Source organism: Rousettus aegyptiacus, unplaced genomic scaffold (assembly GCF_014176215.1).
Source record: "Rousettus aegyptiacus isolate mRouAeg1 unplaced genomic scaffold, mRouAeg1.p scaffold_m13_p_16, whole genome shotgun sequence".
NCBI lineage: Eukaryota > Metazoa > Chordata > Mammalia > Chiroptera > Pteropodidae > Rousettus > Rousettus aegyptiacus.
Window position 1 is genome coordinate 36,393,968 of NW_023416291.1, and position 24,055 is coordinate 36,418,022.

Here is a 24,055-nt window from a genome sequence, read left to right on the forward strand (position 1 = left end):
CTATATTTTTCCTTGTGACACTGTACCATTTTCATTGGTTGACTCTGCTGCTAGTGACCAATACATGTTTTCAAAGATTCTTTTTGTGTGTGACCAATGTATCTAAAAATATTATCATATTGGGATCTCTGCATTTGGAGCTTATCCTCATCTTATAAAAATTCCTTACTCTGAACATGTGTCTGATGAATTACTTTCTGTTTTATCATAGATCTTTTTTGACAATGGAATCTGATGTCAAGGCTGATGTCACTACTTGTATCAAGTTAAAGGGGAGACTCCATGGTGTATGGGGCATACACTTTGTCAGTGTGTACAGCAGTAATATGAAAATGCCAAATACTATGACATTTTAAATATTTAAAGATAAGTGAAAATCCTCTCAAATGTCTTGAAACACTAAGACACCACGAATATTTATGGTCAAATTCAGTAGAAAGTCTCAAGTCCCAGATAACAATGTCCAAATTAATGACTACATGTTATATGCACAAAATTTGTAATGATGGTAAAAGTGAAGATGGGCCATGTCTATATCTTTACCTTTATGGAGAATCTTTACTGTTGATCAAAAAAAGGAGGAATTCTGTATTGCTGCCCTCTATTTTCATACCCAAGCAGTTCCTGAAAAAGTGTTTAAGATGTGTTACATGGTCGAAATACACGTAATCAACAATGAAATTCTCACTTTCTGAGGTTCGTATCCTTATAGAAAAGAACTATACACGCCCCAGCCTCCCTATTGTGTCACAACACTTTTTAATTTCCTTCAAAGCCTTTATTTCCATCATGTAAACTGAATCTATATCATTTGTTATGCATCTCTTTTCCTACAAAAATATAAGCATCAGGACTGCTATTGTATCCAAATCCTACAGTACCTTGATTATTTGTGCTAAGTTGGATACAACGACTCTAAAGTGCATGGCAATGAGGGATGTTGAAACATGAGCATCAAGAGTATAGTCTCTTAGCAAAAAATGGGTGATGGTCTTTTCTCCCTTGCTAGGTTCGTGTTTTCTCACAAGTTACCTAAATTATAGTCCTTAGTTGAGTCACAAAAAATAGTATTAAAAATATTATGTAATATATCAAAAAGTGAATTTATATGTTTTAACTGACACACTTATGGTAAATGGTGTAATGGTGTACTATAACATAGGAAATACATGAGTGTTAGATGAGTACTAAAGACATAAGGACGGGGAGCTAGCCTACAATTTTTGTAATGTCATCTCTTTTTCTGTTGAAAAGAAATGTCACACACTTCCTTCATCAAAAGTTCCTGGTAACCAAGATGGACAAAGACAAAAATAATTATATTTTGTAACCATGTTTCAAAAATGGTAAGTGACAATTCCAAATTATAAAAATGATCGATATTGCCTTCTTCTTGCTGATATGACTGACTGGGGCTTCTTACAAATTAAATTTAGCTTCATTATGATGTTTTTGCCTTCTAGAAAACAAGGTTTATGATTACCAATAATATAAGTTTATCTCCTCATAGCGTTCAATATAGAAAAATGTCCTAGTGCTGTGGATAGCCATCAAATCATTTAACACAAGTCAAATATCAAAGTCCTGAGCAACCTTTTAAGTTTCACCCCACAGTCATGTGTACTTTGTGGTCACTCTTATTACAGCATTCATAATACACTCCTCTTTGAATACAGGCATACTCCTGCAGGTCACTTGCAAGAGGGTCCTAAAGAAAACCATGATTTAAAGTTTTTGCCATTACAAGTGAATAAAAATTAGTGTCATGACATAAACTGTATAAGCCTCAGAAAAAATTACCTGAACTTGAATGCAATGATAAAATTGATTCATAATGTCTAATGATTAAATGAAGAGAACTGCAAAGTTTATTTTAAAATCCATAATTACAATGGGACATTTTAACATATCCTCTCAGGAAATGAAAAACATAACATTTGTTAGCACATGGCTTAGACAAGGTAATAAAATATTTCTACGAAACACCTACAATAGTGTTCATTTGGCCAAAAAAAAAAAAAAAAAAAAAAAAAAAAGCACATACCTTTAATCACATACAATCAAACACAACTGAAAGCATATTGAGGGATTACATTCAGCTACAAGCAACAGGAAACATCCACGGTCTTCCTGACAGGAGGAAGGTGCTTTTTTTCACATGGAAGGACTGAGTCAAGGCAGCCATTGCACATGCAATAGAGAAAAAGATTCCCAAGTTCTTCTTGTTGATGGCCCCATTGTAGATGTCACGGTCAATCATGAAAACATGCTCATTGCACTATTAATAGCATAAGATGTTTTGTATACAAGTGAGACCTTATATGGATATAATCTAGAGAAGAAGGAATCAGACATAGCATGAAAGTCTGAACCAGTTTCCTGGTGGACACAAGAGGGCTGACTGAAGACTCCAGACTCCAATGCACCTTTGATGTGAGTCTTGTGAAGACATCATCAGAAAGTTATACCTCTCAGAAAATGGATATTAGACAGTTGGTAGAGGTTGCGAGAATAGTCTTAATTGGAAAGTCAAAGAATCCAAAAAATGGAATGGAAGGTGGTGTCCTTGAAGGTCCAATGTATCTGTCTGTCCAAATGGTGGCTACAAAATCTGACTGTCTTGTTTTTGCCTTTCAAATTAATGCAAGTGAGGTTACTAAGGAATTCTAACACGGAATCATAAAAGGGATGGTTTCTGGAAAATCAAGTTCCTAACATTACCTACAAGGGAAATATTTCCCACTGTAGATTTTGTTGCTCTAATACAGGTCCCTCTTCTTAAATCAAAGTCAATTCACCAAATACTAGTCAGACAGAAGGATAAAGAGCAAAGGCACAAAGATAAAAATAATATTTACATGAAACTATATTATTTCATAAAATTGCCATACATAAAATGTATTCCCAATATTTATCAGTATATAAAATGAAAAAAGGCTTTTATAACCATCATCCCCCAAAAGGAGCTTTAGCAGAGGGAAAGGTAGACAATATATAATAATCTAAGGACATGAATTGCCACAAGGCTATTAGGAAAATCCAGCTACTAAACTGTTCTTTTTTAACGGCCCCTTAACACAGAACAAAGCATTATAAAAAAAAAATTTAACATAACTGCATATAAGAAATACATTTCAATCACCCATGAATCAATCTAACAGGTTTCAAAATAGAGACGTATTATTAACATTTTAAGAAAAAAGCATATTAATCTTATGTACTATTGTTGAAAGACGACTTACACCTGAATATCTTACACCTGAATATTCACTTCTGAACATAATTAGTAGCAATCCAAGGTCCAATAATGCACTTTTAAAAAGAGGTTTAGGAAACACAATGTACTTACAACCTAAGAACTGTTTCATGTTGAAACTTTTCTGGCACATTATACATGTATTAACTTCTATCAAGTTTTCTTATGTTATACTTCTGTTCTCCTCTGGAAGTTTCAGTGTAAAGATACGGGCCAATACAAGTCTTTCCCATGCTGTATAAATTCAAGAGGTTTTATCCAGAATGTACTTTCATGTGTTTGAAAGGAACTGGGATAACTGAAATCTTGTCCACATTCTGCACTTTTATATGGTTTCTCTTTAGTGTGCATTGTCAGGTGTCTTCGAAAGTTTGTATGATAACTAAAGGCTTTTCCACATTCCTTACATTCATAAGGTTTCTCTCCAGTGTGAGTTCTTTCATGTATTTGAAGATAACTGAGATATCTAAATGCTTTACTACATATTTTACACACATAGGGTTTCTCTCCAGTGTGAGTTCTTTCATGTGTTCGAAGATAACTGGGACATCTAAATGTTTTATGACATATTTTACATTCGTACGGTTTCTCTGTTATGTGAGTTTTTTCATGTATTTGAAGATAACTAGGATATCTGAATGCTTTACTACATATTTTACATTCATAGGGTTTCTCTCCTGTGTGATTTCTTTCATGTATCTGAAGATAACTGGGACATCTAAATGCTTTATGACATATTTTACATTCATAGGGTTTCTCTGTGATGTGAGTTCTTTCATGTCTTCGAAGATCACTGAGACACCTGAATGCTTTACCACATAGTTTACATTCATAGGGTTTCTCTCCAGTGTGACTTCTTTCATGTGTTTGAAGACTTTGGTAACATCTGAAGGCTTTTCCACATTCCTTACATTCATAGGGTTTCTCTCCAGTATGAGTTCTTTTATGTTTTCGAAGATAACTGAGACAACTAAATGTTTTATTACATATTTTACATTCATAGGGTTTCTCTTCACTGTGAGTTCTTTCATGTATTTGAAGATAACTGGGATATCTGAATGTTTTACTACATAGTTTACATTCATAGGGTTTCTCTGTTACGTGGGTTCTTTCATGTTTTCGAAGATAACTGAGACAACTAAATGCTTTACTACATTTTTCACATTCATAGGGTTTCTCTCCAGTGTGATGTCTTTCATGTGTTTGAAAACTTTGATAATATCTGAAGGCTTTACTACATTCCTCACATTCATTGGGTTTCTCTCCACCGTGGGCTATTTCACCCATTCGAAGAGAACTAGAAATACTGAAGGCTTTACCACATTGTTTACATTCATAGAGTTTCTTTCCAGTGTGAGTTCTTTCATGTAATTGAAGTGAACTTGAACAACTGAAGATTTTCCCACATTCCTTACATTTATCGGTTTTCTCTCCGTTGTGAGTTCTTTCATGTTGTTCGAAGCCCTGGAGATAACTAAAGGCTTTCTCACATACATTACATTTATATGGCTTCTCTACACATTCCAGATACTCATAGGGCTTGTGTCCAGTGTGACATCTGATGAGTCCATCAAGGGATGAATGACACACCAAGACTTTTCCACATGAACTGTGCTCACATGGATTTATTCCAGTAGTTTTCTTCTTCAGATTGAAATCTGTAATAAGGCTGAAGTGTTCTCCACATTGACTAACCTCTTTACTTTCACAGAGTCTTTCTACCGTTTGAGTTCTTTAAAAAACAAGAAGCACATTTTAAACAATTTCTTTATTAATTTTATAGTCATCATATTTATTATGATTTATAAGAAAACTGTAGCTATTCTGTCTTGTCTAAATTGTCTGAAATATATACTAAGGCTCTCCAAGAAGACTTTGCCCTTGCTATTATCAAACTGTGATATTTTAATATAATAAGGTTTATTAATGCTGTTTCCAAGTGAACAATTTTGCAAACACTGAACATGTATATTTAAGAAGGTATTTTTCATAAAAATTTTCTGAGAGATATTAGTTTATTAGTTATATCTGCTTTTTATTTTTTTAACTTCATAACAAACTAAAATCCTCACAAGACATTGCTTTGTATTGTGCAACTCACCTTAGTATTCTCCCCTGGTTTTTGTACTGATCTTCAATGTCAGGACCTTTCCATTCTTTTCCTAAAATATAGACCCAGAAAAGTGATTCCAAAGCATTAAAATTATAGAAAAATTATCAGCTTCTGGATCCATGATGAGCTGTGACCATGCCAGGTTATTTATCAGCATCCTCCCTTTCCACATTCCACATCTTAGAACGCTGATGCGCAGAAAACACTTTTTCTCTAATTGATGAAGGGGAGGTAAGTTGTCATCCTTACCCACTGAGGCCAGGTTCCTGATGGTTTCCCGCATCACATCTCTATAGAGTTTCTTCTGTGAAGGATCCAGTAATGCCCACTCCTCCGGTGTGAAGGTCACAGCCACATCCTCAAAGGCCACTGAGTCCTAAAACATCCAACATACGTGTACAGTGGGATGTGTGAGACTGACAGCACTGGACATCTAGGCTCCATTTATAGTCAGGTTACATATGATTCTTTCACCTCCAAACATCTCATCTATGACTTGATTATCAAAAACTCACTCTCTGTCCACACTTGCTCATAAATTTAATAAGTAACCATAATTAACACATGGAAATTACTTACACATTTTTACTGTGATCACTTTACATCTTATTTATCTCCAATGTCAGGATCCTGAGCATGTAGGGAAATAAGAAAATTGCTATAGAGATGAAACATATATTATTATTTTAAGACCATCAATTCCTTGTGAAAAACAATTTTTTCATCTTCTTCCTCATTACCCACCTTTTATAGCACTTGAAGAGACAGAGGGTAAAATCTGCATGAAGTTTTAAGGAACAAAACATAGTGAAAAACTGGAAGCTTTTCCTTCTCTTCCCATCATCAAATGTAAGAGTCCAAAAGGCCTTTGGAAATTAAATTTCAACAAAGCCAGCTGCCCATGTCATCCTAAAGTCCTCCAGGCCTTTACCAGTAATCAGGTGCAGGTGGCTGGATGTAAATATGCTTGAAGAAAAGGAATGCTTTGAACTTGTGGGATATTTATCACAGACTGAGTTCTTCCTTCTCTCTCTGTCCAATCCAAAGAAATCGAAAAGTTATTTGGAACTTAGAGCTCGGACACAAAGAAGAAGGCATGGCAAGTTAGATCACAAAGTACCTGTACTCATGTGCTCAGGGCTGCTTCTGGCCAAATTTTAGAACATATGCTGAGATAATGGGCCAGAAAAGCTCTTTCTAGTCAAACCATAACAGGGTACCATGGGCCTCGCTGCCTTTGAGGAAGAGATTACGAGCTGCAGATTTCAATGGAGTTCATTGACGTCCACATGGGTTGTGATGAATTTGCCCATGATTATAGAATACATAAAGGATTCAACAGTGCCTTCCTTCAAAAGAATAGAAAATTTCCATTCTCCAGTTTCAGAGGAAGTGTTTACCAAGTCACTCTGGAGACTACTTTGCCAGCTTCTGGTGTAGCACTTTAAAAACTTAGGAGCTGTCAATCTCATTCTCATACATGCAAAATAGAAATTAAACACACACACACACACACACACACACACACACACACACACGACCTGCAGAAAACTCAACCAAACAAAAATAAAAGTAAAAGAAACTTGAAATGAACAAATCTTCTTAGATCCACTAGAGCCTTGATGTCACAAGCAATACTGACATCTCCAAAACTGGAAAAAAGAAAAAAACATAGATGGTATTGTGAATATGCCCCAACTATTCTGTTATTCACAAAGCTCGCATTAAAAAATATATATATTTATATATAAATAAATATAAACATATATATAAATAAATATATATATATATTTCACCCAAATCTAATGGAAAGATGATAAAGAATGACAACAACAACAAAAAAAACCGAACACAATATCTATGAACTCTAGGGCAACTTTTAACATGAGATTTGAAATATATATAATGGGAATACCTGGAGAAAAATAGAAAGAAACAAGAAAGGTAAGTGAAGGAAGAGTCACTAAAATTTCCTAAAACTCATAATAGATGACACACTGTTAGTCCAGAAAGCTCTAAAACAGAAAACATAAAAAACACCAAATATGTATACCTAAGTACCATATTCAAATTAGAAATCAAAAACTAAGAGAATGTATTGAAAGAAGCCAGAGGGGGAAACAGACTATAGATATAGAGAAATGAAGATCTGAATTAAATCAAACTCTTTTCAGGAAAACACGCATGTGCGCGCGCGCATACACGCACACACGCGTGCGCGCGCACACACACACACACATGAACAGAGTGCAGTGAAATATTGAAAGTTCTGAAATTAAAACAACACTCTCATAAAATTGTGTCAAGCAAAATTATCCTTCAAAAATAAAGGAGAAATAAGGACTTTCTGAGACACAAATAGAGTAAATCTGTCACTTAATAGACCTACTCTGAAATGTTCAAAAGAATGTAAATGATAGAGGTAGAGTATCAGAAAAGGAATTAATAAAGGTAAAACATCTTTTGTATTTCTTATATAACACATGATACTTTGAAATAATATTAGCAATAATTTAATATTAATATAAATGTTTATGGGCAGTTGAAATAAATGCCAGCAATGTGACAAGGGAAAGTGGAGGGGGGGTTGGGAATAGTGTGGTATATGGTACTTGTACAACCAGTGAAGTGGTGGAGTGTTACTTGCTATAGGATGTGGGTTAGTTGTAAATGTATACTCAAAACAGAAACTACTACTATCAGAAAGGAAAAAAGGAGGAAAGGAAAATAAAGGATTTGATAGGGCAACAGGTAAAAAAGTTGTTTTTTTAAACGTGTGACTGATATGCAATTAGAGAAATAAAAAATTAGGTAAAATGCTCGATTAAAGCCAAAGAAAGCAGACAAAAAGATTGAAGACAAAAAGAAATAAAGAACAAAGGCAAAAAATGGAAAACAGTAAAAAATATTAATCTAACAGTATCAAAAACCACTTTAATCATTAATAGTATCAATATAATTGAAAAGAACAGTAATATCAGAGTTTCAAAAATCACACTTACTTATATGTTGTCCACAAGAAACCCACTTTAAATATGTAGATAGATGAAAGGTAAAGGGACGAAGGAAAATAAACCATGCCAACAGCAACCAAAGGACAGCTGGCATGGGTACATGATTTATAAACAACGATTTCAAACCAAGGAAAACTCCAGCGATAAAGAAGGACACTACATGATGACAAACGGGTCCATCTCCAGGAAGGCACAGCAGTCTTTTAGGTGTATGTGCACAGCAAAACAGAGGCAAAATATATAAGGTGAGGGCTGACAAAATGCAAGGAGAAACAGACTCAACTGCTGTGGCTGGAGACTTCAATACCCCCTTATCATGAATTATAAATTCCAGGAGCAGAAAATTAGGAAGAACAGAGTGGAACACAGCAGTGCTCTGAAACAGCCGGACTTAATGGTAACCAACAGAATACTTCATGCAACAGCAGAAGAATACGCATTCTTCTCAAATTGACATAGAACATTCACCAAGACAGAACTCATCCTGGAACACAAAGCACACCTTACAATTTTGAAAGAACAGGAATCACAAAATGTGCTTTTAGACCACACAGTAACTCACCCAGAAATCAGCAATAGGAGAGAGTTAGAAAACCCCTAAATACATGCAGATTCAAAAATATACAGGATCTAAGGGGTCTCAAGAGAAATGAAAAATTATTTTGAACCAAATTAAATGAAAACGCAACTTAGCAAATTTTGTAGGATGCAGCAAAAGCAATGCCTAGAGGGAAATTTATGGCACTGAACAAATACACTAAAAAAAAATAATAATAATGTAAGCGATTACCCTAAAAAAGTTAAAAAAGAATAAATTAAACTGAAAATAAACAGAATAAAAGAAATAATAAAAATTATGAAAAAGTCAGTATTATTGTAGAAAATCAATGGAGAAAAAAATTTTTAAGTTGCTTCTTTGACAAGATAAATAAAACTGGTAAACATCTAAACAAGATAACTCAGAAAAGAGGCAGAAATTACTACTATCAGGAAGGAAATAGGGAGGAAATGAAAACAAAAAAGGATTTGATAAAACTGAACATCTGCTTAGGATAACAAACTACTAATAGAGGGAAACTTCCACTTCTTGCAAAGGAACATCTTCATAAAACCTGTATTAAATCTACCACATTTGTTCCTCACTACATGAGTGTCTACATTAAACACCAGTAAGAACTCACAACAACAGAGGTAACTCCTGGAATTAATAAGAGACTAAAGCAAAGATTAAGGAAACACAAGTCAACTGCTTTTCTATAGACCCACACAAATACACTCAACCGATCTTTGACAGAGGAAGTAAGGCAATTCAATGGAAAAAGGAAGACTTTTAACTAATAGTGCTGGAAATAACACACAAACATACACAAAACAAATACAGACACAGGCCTTACACATTTCACAAAAATTAACCCAAAACACATCACAGATCTAAAATGAAAAACGCAAAAATAATAAACTTCTACACAATAACACAAGAAAATCTAGGTGCAAAGAAAATGAGGTATCACTATGCACTTATTAAATACTCAGAACACCAAATACTGGTGGAGATGTGAACGTGCAGGCAACCCTCATTCACTGCTAGTGGGAACGGAACTGAGCACACCTACACTGGAGACAGGGACTTTCTTTCAAAACAAAATATAGTCTTACTACACATAGTGAGATCCAGCAATCACATTCCTTGGTATTGACCTAAATGGACTGAAACCTTATGTCCACACAAAAACTTGTACATGAGTATTTGCAGGCACTTTATTCATAATTACCAAGAGTTAGAGTTAAGTAAGATGTCTTTTGAGAGGCAAACAGACAATCAATGGTAAATCCATGCAATGAAATACTGTTCAGTAATAAAAAAAAAAAAAAAAACAAAAAAGAGGGATTAAGCCATAAAAACACATGGAGGAACCTTAAAAGTACATTGCTAAAAGAAAGGAGCCAATCTCACAAGGCTACACACTGTATGATTCCACTATATGGGGCATTCTGGAAAAGACAAAACCACGAGCCCATAAAAAGATCTCTGGGTTTAAAGGATTTAGGGGTTGGAGGGAGGAATGAATGTCTAAGGGGAGCACAGAAGATTTCTGGGCAGTAAAACTATAATATGGTATATAAAAACGATGGATATATATTATTACAAATCTGCCCAAAACCCAAAGATCCTATAACACAAAGTCAACACTAATATAAACAGTGCACTTCACTGCATCAATATTGGTTCAGCAATTGTAAATAATGTACCACAGTCATACAAGATTTAAAAAATAGTGCAAACTGTGTGGATACACTGTGCTCTCTGAAAAAATTTTTCTGTAAACTTAAAATGGCTTTTAAAAAACTGAAGTCTATCAATAATCAAAAAAGATGAAGGCAGACTCATTACAATTCACCCTTGATGACTGACTGAGGGATGAAACAGGCCACGTATCATTCAACTCATCAGATCTTATGTCAATACGCCAACGCCGTGCCCTATGAGCCTGCGACCAGTACAGAGAAGCTTCCAAGGATGCCCTGCGGGAAAGCAGGGTGCTCTGTGTTCTGAGAAGCGCCGTGGTTACCACCAGCAGAGTTTGGAAGTCCAAGGTGGGTCAGTGATTTCCTGGTGAGTCTGGTTTGGGGGAGCTGGTTGTCCTGGGGTGCAGACAAGTGTTACCTAGATCTACACGTGGGGTGTCTCAGTCAAGACATCCCCAGAGTTCTTTTACCACAAAGGGGCAGCTCAGACAACGGTCTAAGGGCCTGTGAACATAGGCAGAGGGGGACAACTGTGGGCCAGTGGTAAGATGACTGCCGGATGTCTAGGGAGCTGTGTGACCCTTGGGCTCAGTCCTTTATCAGGAATGTTCCAACGAAGGGATGAAGAGCCACAGCTCTCCACTGTGCTCCCCCATGTATGAGTGTGTGTGGTCCTCCTGAGAGTCTTCCCTCCCGAGGGCTAGGCGCTGACTGAGTCCCTAGAAACAGCCCAGGGAACCCAGGAGCCTGCGAGAGGGGCGACCTCCTCCAGCACTGTTACTTCTTTCAAGGGACTGGAGTAAGGAAGGTCACCCCTCCTGCAGGTGGCGCAAGCTGGAGGGCCAAGGGCTGGCTCTGTCTTGTCACAAGCAGGTGTCAGCCACCCTGCTGAGCAGAGGGAGCTGTTTCCAGGGCCGAAGGCACAGGCCCCTCAGCAGCGGGTCCCATGTTCAGTGCTTATGACAGCCTCTGTTTCAAAGAGGGCCCAGCATGTCATGATAACTGTGGCTCCGACGGCATGTAGTGTGGGGCCCAGGCCAGTTTCTTAATCAGAAGCCTAGGGACAACTGAAAGCCCTCCTCCAGAGCCTCATGTCACTGCCAACAGGGTTCGAGGCCCTGACGTGACAACCGGTTGCTGTAGAGAGTAAGTACCCTGGGCTTAAGCAGTGTTTGAACTGATCCCTTTGCTGTGAAACTGAAACCATGGTGCTGTCCACTGTCACCTGGAGGGTCAGGATCTTTGCTGCAACAGATGTAGAGGCAGTGGCAACAGCGTTACCAAGGGATCCTGCTGGGCCCTCTGGGATTTCTCCACCTACTGTCTGTCATCCCTATCTCCTTTCTCTATCTGAAATAACTGCTCCTGAAGGAGTGATCATCTGATGGGCTCCCCTCACTCACAGGGCATAATCATCCTCGTATCCCCAAGATCTGTCCCTAATGTCTGAGCAAACCCAGCGTCAGTCCCACATTCCAGCTAAACACACAATAGGGTTCCAGCCAAGGCACTCACTGTAAGGAGGGTTCCATTCTCATACCCCACTCACAAAGGACAAGGAATTACTTAAACTGCCAACCCGGAGTACTGGATATATAGACCCCAGGCTTGGTGGGTCCACAACACAGCACGGAGTGGCACAGCCCACAGGAGGGCTCTCCAGCAAGCGGCAGCTCAGTGCAGGGGCCTCCAGGTCTGCATCGGCCTGACAGATAAGAAGCACTAGGGGAAAGGGAGGGGTGGGAGTTATGTTGTCAGGAGTCAAACATCAAGTAGGTGAACCCGGACTACTCACTGTAAGAACAAATACGAGTTAGAAAAATGTTCATCATACTGGTCAGTTTTTAAACAAAGAAATTAACAAGATGATCAGGAAGTGATCAAAACTGGTTATCAGTGTGGCTGGAGTGAGAACATGAGAGTAGAGCAGGATATGCTGGCAGAGTCTTCTGTAGTTGGCTACCTATCTCAGAAATGTTCTTAACGTTTCCATGCATGTTAATTTAAAGTAAAAAGTGATATTTATATATACCACATTTCCTATGATTTATCATTATTTTAAATTAACTTTTGCTTTTTAAAATTAACTTTTCTACATACAAACCACTCCATAATTTAATCCTTTAAACACTAAATGATATAAAAATGCAGACCATAAAAAATTTGTAAATCCCTTTCTAACTAAAAGTACAAAAAGCATTGACAATTTTCTCTCTGCTATATTTCACAATAAGGCTATCTTAGGAGATGAGTAAGATATTATAATGCATTATATTGGCAATTAAGCTCTGAAATGGACTGAGAATTTCAAATATTTACATAAGCTTTGAGGAGTGTCCTCATATTATTGGAAACAAATATTCAACTGTTTTTTTCCTCGTTTACATTAAAATTAGAGTTACTTTATCTTGGGAACAATAGTATAGCCTTAAAGTTCTCTAGGGACAGGCACATACAAAACAGGCCTAAAAACGGAAAATGTACTTGAGAACTTAAAAACACCCATCTCATATCTTAAGGTTCTCTTGCCTGAATGGAAGAAAAATTCTGTTTGGGTCCACAGTTTTCTGTCCTTACTCACATTGCATCTCTCAATCAACTTCCAATTTAAAACCCCCAGTTTTAATGAAAACTGGAATCAAAGGACTGCAACATTTAATGAATAAAGGAATCCAACAAAAAGAAAAAAATATTGGAATCAAGGCAGATAAGCAACCTGCTTCCTACACAAAAACATTCAGAAAGTTGAACATAATCACAAACTTGGGGGTCTAGACACCCCAGGCTGAGACAGAATCCCAAGAGTGGGTCGGTCCAGGGGGAGGAGGGTGGAATGCTTGAGCCACCCCAGAAATGAAATCTGGGAGCCCAATACCTACCCCCTAGTCCCCCACCCGCCTCCTGTAAGCATGGAAGCGCTCCCTCCCCCAGGCTTCCATTCTCACAGTTTGGAAACTCAGACTGATTCAGCTTAAGTTCTGACCCCAGTGAACTCCCCAATTCATAAGCCCTTTGTCCACGAGACAGAACCCCTAATCTTCACAGACTTTCTTCCCATGCACAAACTACACTCTGAGTGCACCTAATCTGTTCATGCAAAACTCAAAACATCTAAAAATGTCTAGGCCTAAAAATATCACAACCTCAGAAGGGGCATCATCCCCCTGCCCCGCCACATGTACACCTGCACCCCCAGCTTTCCAAGGCTGTAGCTTCTCTCAGTGTAAAGGCTCCTTGCATGGTAGGTGTGGGCAGGTAGGATACCTGCAGGGGAAGGCTCCCCAGAAGAACCAAGTGGGCCTTCAAATACTTCTCTTTTGTAAAATAAATAAATAAATAAATGAAAGAAAGAAAGAAAGAATGAAGAAAGAAAGAAAGAAAGAATGAAAGATGAATGAATGAATAAATAAATAAATAAAGATGATGATTAAAAATAGAGCTACATTAAAATGGAGCCAGAGCTGTCACCCCAGAACTGCCTTGTGCACTTATGCCTCAAATTTTGGAATGTTAAGATTGGGCAAAATAACCTTTGGACTGGGCCTAACCAACATTGTGTCCCAAAGAACAGTTTGCAAGGATAACAAGAAAGCAGATATTCTCACTACAGAACTGATGACTAACTGAAAATTAAAAACATTGTTTAGAATTAGCTGTGTTATGTCACTATGTTATGTCATCTGCACTAATAAAAATGCCTTTCTTCTATTGATGTAATGGTTCCCCTTTCCTTTCTCATAAATACCTGTTGCTTTTATCTCCTAATTGCAACATTAATTGGGCTTCTGCCTGAATCGACCCTTCCCAAGTAGCTATTCTATTGATCTCAAATAAATTCCTGTTACCTCTCACTTTGAAAGGGCTTTTTTGTTGTTTTGTTTTCTAGGTTAGTACTTCACAGGCTCAAAGGAGCCTTCGCTTGAGTCACTGACCACAGGCCTCTGCTCCCCACTAGAGTTGCTTGGGACCATCAGTGATATGTTAAATGACACAAATCCAGTATTTGAACAATCCACCAAAATCACTTTAATCCAATATTTATTTATGAGGAAAGGAAAAAAATGGTAAAGGTTTTTTACTAGTTCAACCAGAAAACCTAAAATATATTTTTTCAAAAGATAATTACACTTCCAGGAAAAAAAAAGTGATTTGTAAATAATTAATAATACTTGAACAATTCTACTCTGCAAATCTAAGCCCTAGAATTGTATTTTTAAAAACACCCCAAATAAAACAAACCTCAGAAACGTACTACACATGCTCAGGAAGAAATAATGAAAGAATAATTCTATTAAAATGAATAGTAATATTGGAATACTTTATTTTCTGAATTCACCTCTTTTGTGCCTGTCTGTGTGGAACTATTTTATACAGTGTTTCAAGCTCTTCTGATTAAATACATTTTATCCCTATTGAAAAAATAAGACGTAATCAATAAATGTTTTCAACTGACAAACCCCGTGAGGGTCAGTGCTGACAACATGGAGGAAAGTTTCCCAAGAGGAGCCTCCACCCAAAGGACTTCCCAAAGGACGTCTGTGCCCAGGAGAGGTCCTGGGTGGGAAGGAACCGGGATTTCATAAGACGTATTCAAGGAGGTTGGTTATTGTTGGCTTTCCTCTCACGCAACATATCCGTAAGCAAATACAAATCTTTAAAAAAAGAGCATTGCAAGCCTCTGGGTAAAAGATATTGAGACTGTCTGAAATAAACACGGAGAAAAAAAACAGTTTATAATGATGCTGTGATTCGGAGGGTGGACGGTGGCTTAGGGAATGCCTATAGGTGACTGGAAATTTAGGGACTTATTGCCAGCCCTAGGGGAACATAGGTTGGTGGGAGACAGGGCGGTGGATTTCAGACTCTGCTCCCTAAACCTCTGGAAAACTCAGGAGAAAACGGGTCGCCCCCTAGGAAGAAAGAAGGGACTGGGGATCCCACAGACCGCAGTTTCTCCCATGCATGAACCAGGGTGCCCAAGTCACGACTGTCCCTCGATGACCCATTGCGTAGTCACTGCACCATCTGCGGAGACGCGGGGCTGCGTGCAGAGCTGTCCAGGGAGGCTCTAGTGCCAGGGCCGAAGTGGCCGCGCGCAGAAACGCGACAGGACTGCGGTCCCGGCTGCCGACCCACTCCCCCACGCTGCGTGCCGGAGGGGACTGAGGTTCAAGCGGCGCCCGCGGGCGGAGACGAAATCCCGTGGCGGACCCCAGACTTGACCGCAGGGAGGCCCGAGATCCGCCATGGCCAGTTCCAACCAGCCCCTCGTCCCTGTCTCCCCATGCCACAGCAGGATACTCACCATTTCTAGGTTTCTTGCGTCTCCCTGAGTCCTTCCTACGACTCCAAGACCAGTGCAGATCACAGCGTGACAGACTGCGACAGATCTACCAGGAACCATCAATCGCAGGCAACACCAGACCTGGAAGCCGCAGGACGCAGTTCAGACGCCCACGCCTGTGCGGCACATATCCCCACCCACCTGCCCCAACGGCACCTTTGATTGGACAGTTCCCAAGGCCGCGCCCCCTCATGCCTGAGTGACAGCTGGCGGCAGAACGCAGTCTCTGCTGAAAGGGCTTCCGCTGGTCTGCAGTACCAGACCCAGCCTGCAGTATTATCATAAACAGATTTTTTTTTTTTTTTTTTCTAGTCCTGGGGCTACCTGTGTTGTTTTCTTCCAGCTCTTTGTGAAGGCCAGGGCACAGGTTGCACAGGAAATTTCTGATTTAGTTTCCAGATGGAGCAAGTAAGTGACTCAGGCCAGGCCTGACTGGAACAAGAGGGCCTCATGTCTTCTAGGGACAAGGGCTTGGCCGAAAAGCTCTAAGTCCACTCATGGACCTCTGACCCTTGTTTAGAAACACAGGCACTGTTATGTGACTGCACCATCTTTATAGATTCTGGTTCCACATTGGTCTTTGATCCTTGCAAGCTTTGAGTCTTCCACTCATCCCTTCCTTGTCTTAAAGTCATTTGGTCCTTAAGAAAAAGAAGCCCAGAGCACTCGGCTCTGGTGAGAAGGTGGAACCCGCAGCAGCCCGGCCTGGGCTCAGGGACTCATCTCAGTCTAACCATAGGGCGTGAGATGTGTTCCTTACCTTCTCAGGTGTTCATTTTACATTGGCAAGAAATTTAATTTTGATAAATTTTTGCATTACTCTCTAGAAAACTTTGAAATCCAAATGATTGTAATATCCCTAAGATTTCTATTTTTAATAATATAAGAAAAACAATAAATATTATGTAAATACGGGATGCACCTGGAAACTGTCCCCCCTCCACAGATTTACTGAGGGATAATTGACTAATAAAATTGTCTATATTTAAAGATTACAATATGATAATTCGATATGCGTACATTGAATCAAAAAGGATACTTGAAATTTGCTAAAACTGAATTAAGTGTTCTCAGTGCAGGCGCAAAACAGTAACTATATGAGGTGATGGCTGTGTTAATTAACCTGGAAACTAATATGCCTGAGAGATTGGACTGTAAAACTTTTGCATTGCAAAACTCTTAATGCATTTATGTATTTATATGAACAACTTTTACTGAGATATAACCCACATACTACACACTGTACCTCGTTGAAGTGTTCAATCAAGGTGTACAATTCAATATACTTGCATTTACATGCAGTCATCACCACAATGTATTTTTGAACATTTTCGCCACCTCCAAAAAAAAATTTTTTTAACCCTCTACCCTTTTTCTGTAACTCCCAATCATCCCATCTTCATTGTCCAGTCCCTAGCCCTGGGCAACCCCTTATTTACTTTCTGTCTCTATAGATTTCCCTATTTGGGGATTTCATAGGACAGGAATTCTATTATCTATGGTCTTTGAGATTGACTTAATTGACATAACATCATTTTTTTGAAAGTCATCCATGTTGTATCTTGTACCAATACTTCATTTATTTTTATGGCCAAATAATATTCCATCGGACAGATAAAACGTGTATTATTTATCTATTCATCCATTAATGTATGTTTGTTTGTTTGTTTTGTTTTTACCCACTCTTTGGTTACTATTGATGAAGGATAGGGAAAATTCCCCCAAATGGCTCTGTGCTGAGAATGAAAGGATTCTCAACTGAGCACAGGAAAAAATTTAAGTGCACACTAGGGAAGTTTATTAGAGAATGTGTAACACTCCGTAGACAGAGCGTGGTCTCCTCTCAGAGGCAGAGAGTGAGAGAGACTGAGAGAGGCTCAGAGGGACAGAAACAATAAGAGGGACTGAGAAAAGACAGTGAGAGGGACCCCAAGTGTTCGGGGAATTCAGTTTACATATCATTCTTGGTTTCTATGAATTACAGTTTAAAGACTTCGTTTACCTATTTTTATTTGGTGGTATGGACATACAGTGTGAACGGATAAGAGTGCAGCAAGAAAGGGTAAGACTATGTAACATGAAAGGACTGATGGCAGTTCCCAGCCTTTTATCCATAGGTTCCCCATGGTTTTAGCCATGGGGAATGAATGATTGGATTTATTTTGTATAAGGTGCGATTTCAAGACTGTTTCCCTGTTTTCCCTTCACTGTGTGGGGAAATGGTTTGTTAGCAATCCCAGCATAACTCTTCTATTGTTCTTCAGGTTTTCTTATGGTCTGACTGCAGGGCTGATCAGTGTATTGCAGGCTAGATTATAGCTTGAAGAAATGATCTATCAGTGCATCCACCCTCCTCCCCACCAGCTACTTATCATACAGTGTAAAAAGAGAATTAAAAGAAAGCTTTTTGTTGGTTCCTACCATACAAAAGATGCTATATTCTATTTTAGCAGAGTCAATATGTGGACAATATCTAAATTGTTATTACAGAAATGAGGCAGTAATGAGATTCTGGCTAAAGAAGACACTAAATGAGAATAATATATATTTAAAGAACCCAAAACAAACAAAAAGGTTATTATGAAAAAGCTCTAGGTGCATTGTAAGCATATAGTTTTTCTCAATGTGTATTTTTACTCAATGGAAATGTCAAAAAAACCAGGGTCAACTAAATTACATTATTGTATATGCTGCATTGAATAGAATGTTTGCATTATAATTATCACAGAGAAGCATAGTTTGCATCATATTATGGCAGTTTAACCCAGTGAAAATCTTACGGAATCCTTTTATTTTGGAATCTACTGTATGTAATTGAAACATGATTGTATAACGGTAAAATGTTTTCTTGCATAAAATTGAAGACATCTGCTTACTTTTTTAAAATGTAGGAAAGTTACTTAGAGCTGTTAGTTTTTAAATGCACCAGACCCTAGACAATTTAAGGCATCTCAATCTTCAGCAAGAACATAATAATAATAATAATAATAATAATTTATTATTATTATAATAAATCATTATTATTATTATTATTATTATTATTATTGTCATGCTGTTAAATCCATCATTAAGGATAAAACTGGTGCAAATTGGTCAAAAGGAAAAACAAACATTGATGTCCAAGCTGGCATATTTGCAACTAATATGTAACTGGTGGTCAACAGAGGGTTTAAAAGATTTTCCCTTTCTTCTTGTTCTTTTCCAAGGTTCTTGAAGAGTTCTGTTATTCTAAAATACATGTTGGGCTTCCCAGTTTGCTTACTCAACTTCAGACTGATGATGTTTTTTCTCTAATTCTTTCTGCTGTGCTTCCAAATTCTTTTTTCATTTGCTCATGGCACTGTTGGAGCTCAGCCTCAGAGTTCATTAATTTTTGAACCTTTTTTTGGTCCTTCATCTCAAACACCTGTTCTGTCTCCATTTCCACCTTTTTCGTCTTAGCTACACATGTTTTTCTTCTGCCATTTGTGCCCAAGGGCTCTTAGTAAGCTGCCCTTTATTCTTGTTATTATCAGCTCCATTAAGAGTCACAGCTGCCAGTTTTCTGTTCCGATAGTTCTCATTGTGTCCATTCTTAGTAAAATTCTCAAGTCCTGCACGCGTGTCTTTGTCAACATATTTCTTAGAATTGTGAAATCACAATGTTCACCATTGTCAACTTCAGCAGCACCCCAAGGATACTGTCTTTCTCTGATACCTTTGCCATTAACTTTAATAATAGCATTACTACTTCTCACAGCAAGAGATAAACAGTCCTTTATCTTTTTAACAAGCTTATTTTCTTCATCATCATCTGTCTTTGGAAACTCATATATTTTAATTTTATGTTCTTGCATTTTCTTTGTTATCTGTTTTTTAAACTGTTGGCACTCTTCCAGCGTGTATCTGCTTTGACAATAAGTGGGGTGATGTTCACTTTTTCATGCAAATGCTTCATAAATCCAACATCTAATGGTTTCAGTCCATGTCCTAAAGGACCAATGAAATATAAACAACCCTGACCTTGTTATCAGACATCTGACATCTGAACTTTTTTTGGATCTCACTCAAGATTCTGCAGGTGGTCCTCAAGTTGACTACCAATGTAGTGGTTAACAGGCTGCCAGCAATTACTATTATCCACTGCATCTCTAAATCTTGAGTATCAACTATTGTGAGCAGCAACTTCTTTGATTAAAACTGTATTGTTCCACCTGTACAATCTTTTTTATTCTGTGGGAAAGACCTGAGTACTCTGGAGAATACAAACATGTGAGAAATAATGAGGTGATTAACTTCGATTTTCCCAGTCCAGATTCACCCACAATCGTAAGTGTGAACTCAAATCCTCTCGTCACTGATTTATTTTTTATGCTTGATTTGGAAGATTTTCTAATCCCACACAGCCTCCAAGTTTCTTTTGTTGAGCTTCCCAGGCCCTCTCCCTCTGGAGGGAAACTCTGCAGCTGGTGCTGTAGCCACCTACCTGCCTACCAGGGCAGCGGGAGCTGGGGGAGCCTGGCAGAAAACTACCTTGCTTGGGCTGATCTGGAAGCTATGGTGTAGGCTGGGGCTCCGGGATTTGCTTTCTTGTTAAAGCTGAATGATAATCCCTTGTATGGCTGTGCCATTTTTTAAAAAAAATCCATTCATCTGTTGATGAATGCTTGCATTATTTCTACCTTTTGAATTTATGAATAATACTAATATTAATACAGGTAGACATATATCTGTTTGAGTCCTGGTTTTCAATTCTTTCGAGTATTTACCCAGAAGTAGAATGGCTAGATCAGATGGTAACTCAGTTCTTAATATTTTGATGAACCTCTATGTTGTTGTCCATAATGGCAACACGATTTCATATGCCCAGCAATAGTCCAGAAGGGTTTCAATGGGTGTTTTCACTTTCTGGATAGTGTCCTTTAAAACACAAATGTCATTAATTTGATGAAGTCTAAATTACCTATTTTTTCCATTATTTCTCTTTGTGTTATATCTAACTATTTTTACCAAATCCGAAATCAGGAATATTTCCCCTATGTTTTATCTAAGTTTGCTGTAGTTTTGTCTTATGTTGAGATCTTTGATAATTTTTAGAAAATTATAGTATGCGATGTAACAGTACAACTTGTTTCTTTTGTATATGATTATTCAGTTGGTCCAGCACCAACTTATGAAAAAAAAGTATTCTTCCCCCAATCCCTGTACCTTTTTCGAATATCAGTTGACCAGATATCAATTGTTTCAGATCTCAACATGTTCCATATGTCTGTCTAGCCCTATATCAGTACCACACTATCTTGATTCCCTTTGGTTTGTACAATGTTTTGAATAAAAATATGTTATTCCTACTACTTTTTTGTTCTTTCTCAAGAACAGTTTAGTAATTCTGGTTCATTTGTAATTCCATATAAATTTATGAAACATCTTGCCACTGTCTATAAAGAGTTCAGCTGGGATCATGATAGGTATTGCTTTAAATGTCTAGAACATTTTGTGGAGTTGTGCCATTTCAACAATGTTAAGTCTTCTGATTCATGAAATTGAGGTGTTTCCCCATTTATGTATGCATTTATTAAGTTCTTTTGACCACGTTTTATAGTTTTCAGAATATTTGCTTTGTACTTTTTTGGTTAAATTATTTATTTAAGTATTTGTTCCTTTCGATTCTATTGCAAATGCATTTTTTAAAAAATTTCATTATAAGATTGTTCATTGCAAGTGTATAGAAATATGATTGATTTTTATATTTTGATTTTGGATTCTACAACGTTGCTGAACTCAATTCTTACTCCCAATAGTTTTTTTTTTTAGTGGTTTCCTTGGAGTTTTCTATATACAAGATAGCTCTCTGAAAATAAAGATATTTTTGCATCTTCCTAATCAATCATTTTATTTCCCAGTCCATTTTATTTCTTTTCTTTCCTAATGGTTCTGGCTAAAATCTTCAGTAAGATTTAGTGACAATAGTAGACATCCTTCATTGCTTATCTTCAGGTAAAAGCATTCAGTCTTTCACCATTAAATATAATATTAGCTGTGGATTTTCCACAGATGCTCATAATGAGGTTTTGAAATTTTCTGCTGTTCTGGCTATGCTGAGTGTCCTAATCATAAAAAGGTATTGGATTTTGTCAATTATTTTCTTTGAGTCTGTTGAGAGGATCTTGCTATTTTTGCTTTTTACTCACATATTACATTAATGGATTTTGATATGTCAACCCTGGAATAAATCCCACTTGGTTATCGTATATAATTCTTTGTATATTTTTCTGGATCATGTTTACTAGTATTTGTTGAGGGGTTTTGCATTCATATTCACAAAAGCAATAGACGTGTTAGTTTTTTCTGTGATAATTTGGTAGTTTTGGAATCAGAGTAGGACTGGCCTCAGGAAATGAGTGTGAAGGGGTTGTCTTCATTCAATTTCTTTGAAGAGTTTGTGAGGATTTTACACTAACCTTTACAAGTTTTGGAGAATTCGGTGTTGAAGCCATCTGGGCCTAGGCTAGTTTGTAGGTGGTTTTTTGTTTACTAATTTAACCACTTCACTTGTTATAGTTCTATTCAGATTCTTCATTTATTCTGAATTTCTTTTCAGTAGTTTGTGTCTTTTGAGGTCTTTGTCTACTTCATCTCAGTTACTCACTTTTTTGGCATTTAATCAGTCATTGAATTCCTTTATAATCTTTCTTATTTCTGTAGTAATATCCCTCTTTTTCTCTGATTCTTTGAATGTGAATCTTCCCTGTTTTTCTAGGTCTAAAGATTTGTCAATTTTGTTACTCTTTCCATAGAACCCATTTTTGGTTTCATTGGTTTTCTGTATGTTTTTTCTATTTTCTATTTCATTCATTTCTGCACTAATTTTTATTACTTCCTTTCTTCTTTTTTGGGTATGGAACCACATCTTTTCAAGCCTGTAAAAAGTCAGGTTATCAATTTGATAATTTTTTCTTTGTTAATATTAGCAAAAATGACTATAAATTTAAAATGTTTTGTTTTAGATGCAGACTAGAAACACTGACACTTTTAGCATGCTAAATGTCTCTCGATCTCTCTAGTGATATATTCACTTTCCTGGCTGTTTTCCCTAATACTTGTATAATCTCTATGTGTGTGTGCTGTGCTGTTTACAGATGTTACTTTCCCCCTGGTTTTATGTTGAACTTACTTGTATGTTTAATTCTAAAATGTGTTGTTTCCTGTACATAGTATATATTTAGATTATGGTTGTTGTTGTTTAATCTGAGGGACAATCTCTTCCTCTTGTTTGGATTACATAATCCATTCACATTTAGTATTACAGATATAGTTGCAAGTACGTTTGCCACTTTACTTTTTGTTTCCTACAGTTCTCATGTTATTTTTAGTTTCTCTGGTCCTTCTTTATAGCTTCTTTGGTATTAAGTAAATATTTTCTTATGTAGCATTTTAAGTTTTAAACAACTTCACTATATTTTGGAAGGACTTTTTAGGAATTGCTTTCCTGTTTAACACATACTTTTTAATTTATGAGAATGAGCTTCATATTTACTGATCTATGGTCTCACATGTGTGGTTGGACACCCATGCAGAATCAGCTTCCAATATTTCAACAGTGTCAGCCATTCATTTATTCCTCGTACGTTATGGAGAGCTTTCTACATTTAGCCAGGTGCCAGGTGCCAGTCCCACCCTCAGCAGCCTACAGAAAATTTTAAAAATTATTTATAATATAAATTACAGAGCTTGAGATATACCAGGTGTTCCAAGCATTTTTCAGACATTAACTCTTTAATGTTCTTCATAAACTTACAGGGGTGTGCTTATTATTACTGCCAACTGTTAGATGCAGAAACTGAAGCACCCTTGACATTGTTTCCAAACCTTGCAGCAGAAGCTACAAATATTTAACATCTCATAGTTTCTGTGGATCTGGAATCTGGCTACATCATAGCTGGGTGATTCTGACTGACCTAAGGTGTCTCATGGACTGGGGCTGAGGTCTCAGCTGAGATTGAACTGGAGAGGATTCGCTCCCACACTCATTCACGTGGGTGTTGTCAGGACTCAGTTTGGACAGAGAGCCTGAGTTCCTACCTGTCTGTTGGCCCGGGTAC

General features: G+C 37.4%; 1 protein-coding gene and 1 pseudogene across 3 annotated transcripts; both read right to left on the reverse strand.

Annotated features, from left to right (window-relative positions):
• Nucleotides 1–1,837: 1,837 nt before the first annotated feature.
• Nucleotides 1,838–16,083, reverse strand: LOC107509486 (zinc finger protein 709). 3 transcript variants are annotated; one of them, XM_016142050.2, is made up of 5 exons: nt 15,936–16,064; nt 5,949–5,999; nt 5,619–5,745; nt 5,358–5,418; nt 1,838–4,988 (listed from the first exon to the last, which is right to left on the reverse strand). In XM_016142050.2, exons 3-5 carry the CDS (start codon nt 5,650–5,652, stop codon nt 3,452–3,454), a joined length of 1,632 nt encoding a protein of 543 aa, XP_015997536.2. In that variant the 5' UTR covers nt 5,653–5,745; nt 5,949–5,999; nt 15,936–16,064; the 3' UTR covers nt 1,838–3,451. The 3 variants fall into 3 exon arrangements, with proteins under 3 accessions (XP_015997536.2, XP_015997545.2, XP_015997517.2); XM_016142059.2 differs by lacking the exon at nt 15,936–16,064 and adding an exon at nt 6,114–8,170; XM_016142031.2 differs by lacking the exon at nt 5,949–5,999 and having other exon boundaries at nt 15,936–16,083.
• A 3,010-nt stretch (nt 16,084–19,093) lies between these two features.
• LOC107509527 lies at nt 19,094–21,211 on the reverse strand (annotated as a pseudogene).
• Between the last annotated feature and the right edge of the window lie 2,844 nt (nt 21,212–24,055).

Coding starts and splice junctions, on each gene's coding strand:
- LOC107509486 (XM_016142031.2), bottom strand. CDS start 16,034: ATGGTTCCTGGTAGATCTGTCGCAGTCTGTCACGCTGTGATCTGCACT. Junction 5,419..5,618: donor CAGGAACCTGGCCTCAGTGG/GTAAGGATGACA, acceptor TCTATATTTTAG/GAAAAGAATGGAAAGGTCCT. Junction 4,989..5,357: donor AACCAGGGGAGAATACTAAG/GTGAGTTGCACA, acceptor TGTTTTTTAAAG/AACTCAAACGGTAGAAAGAC.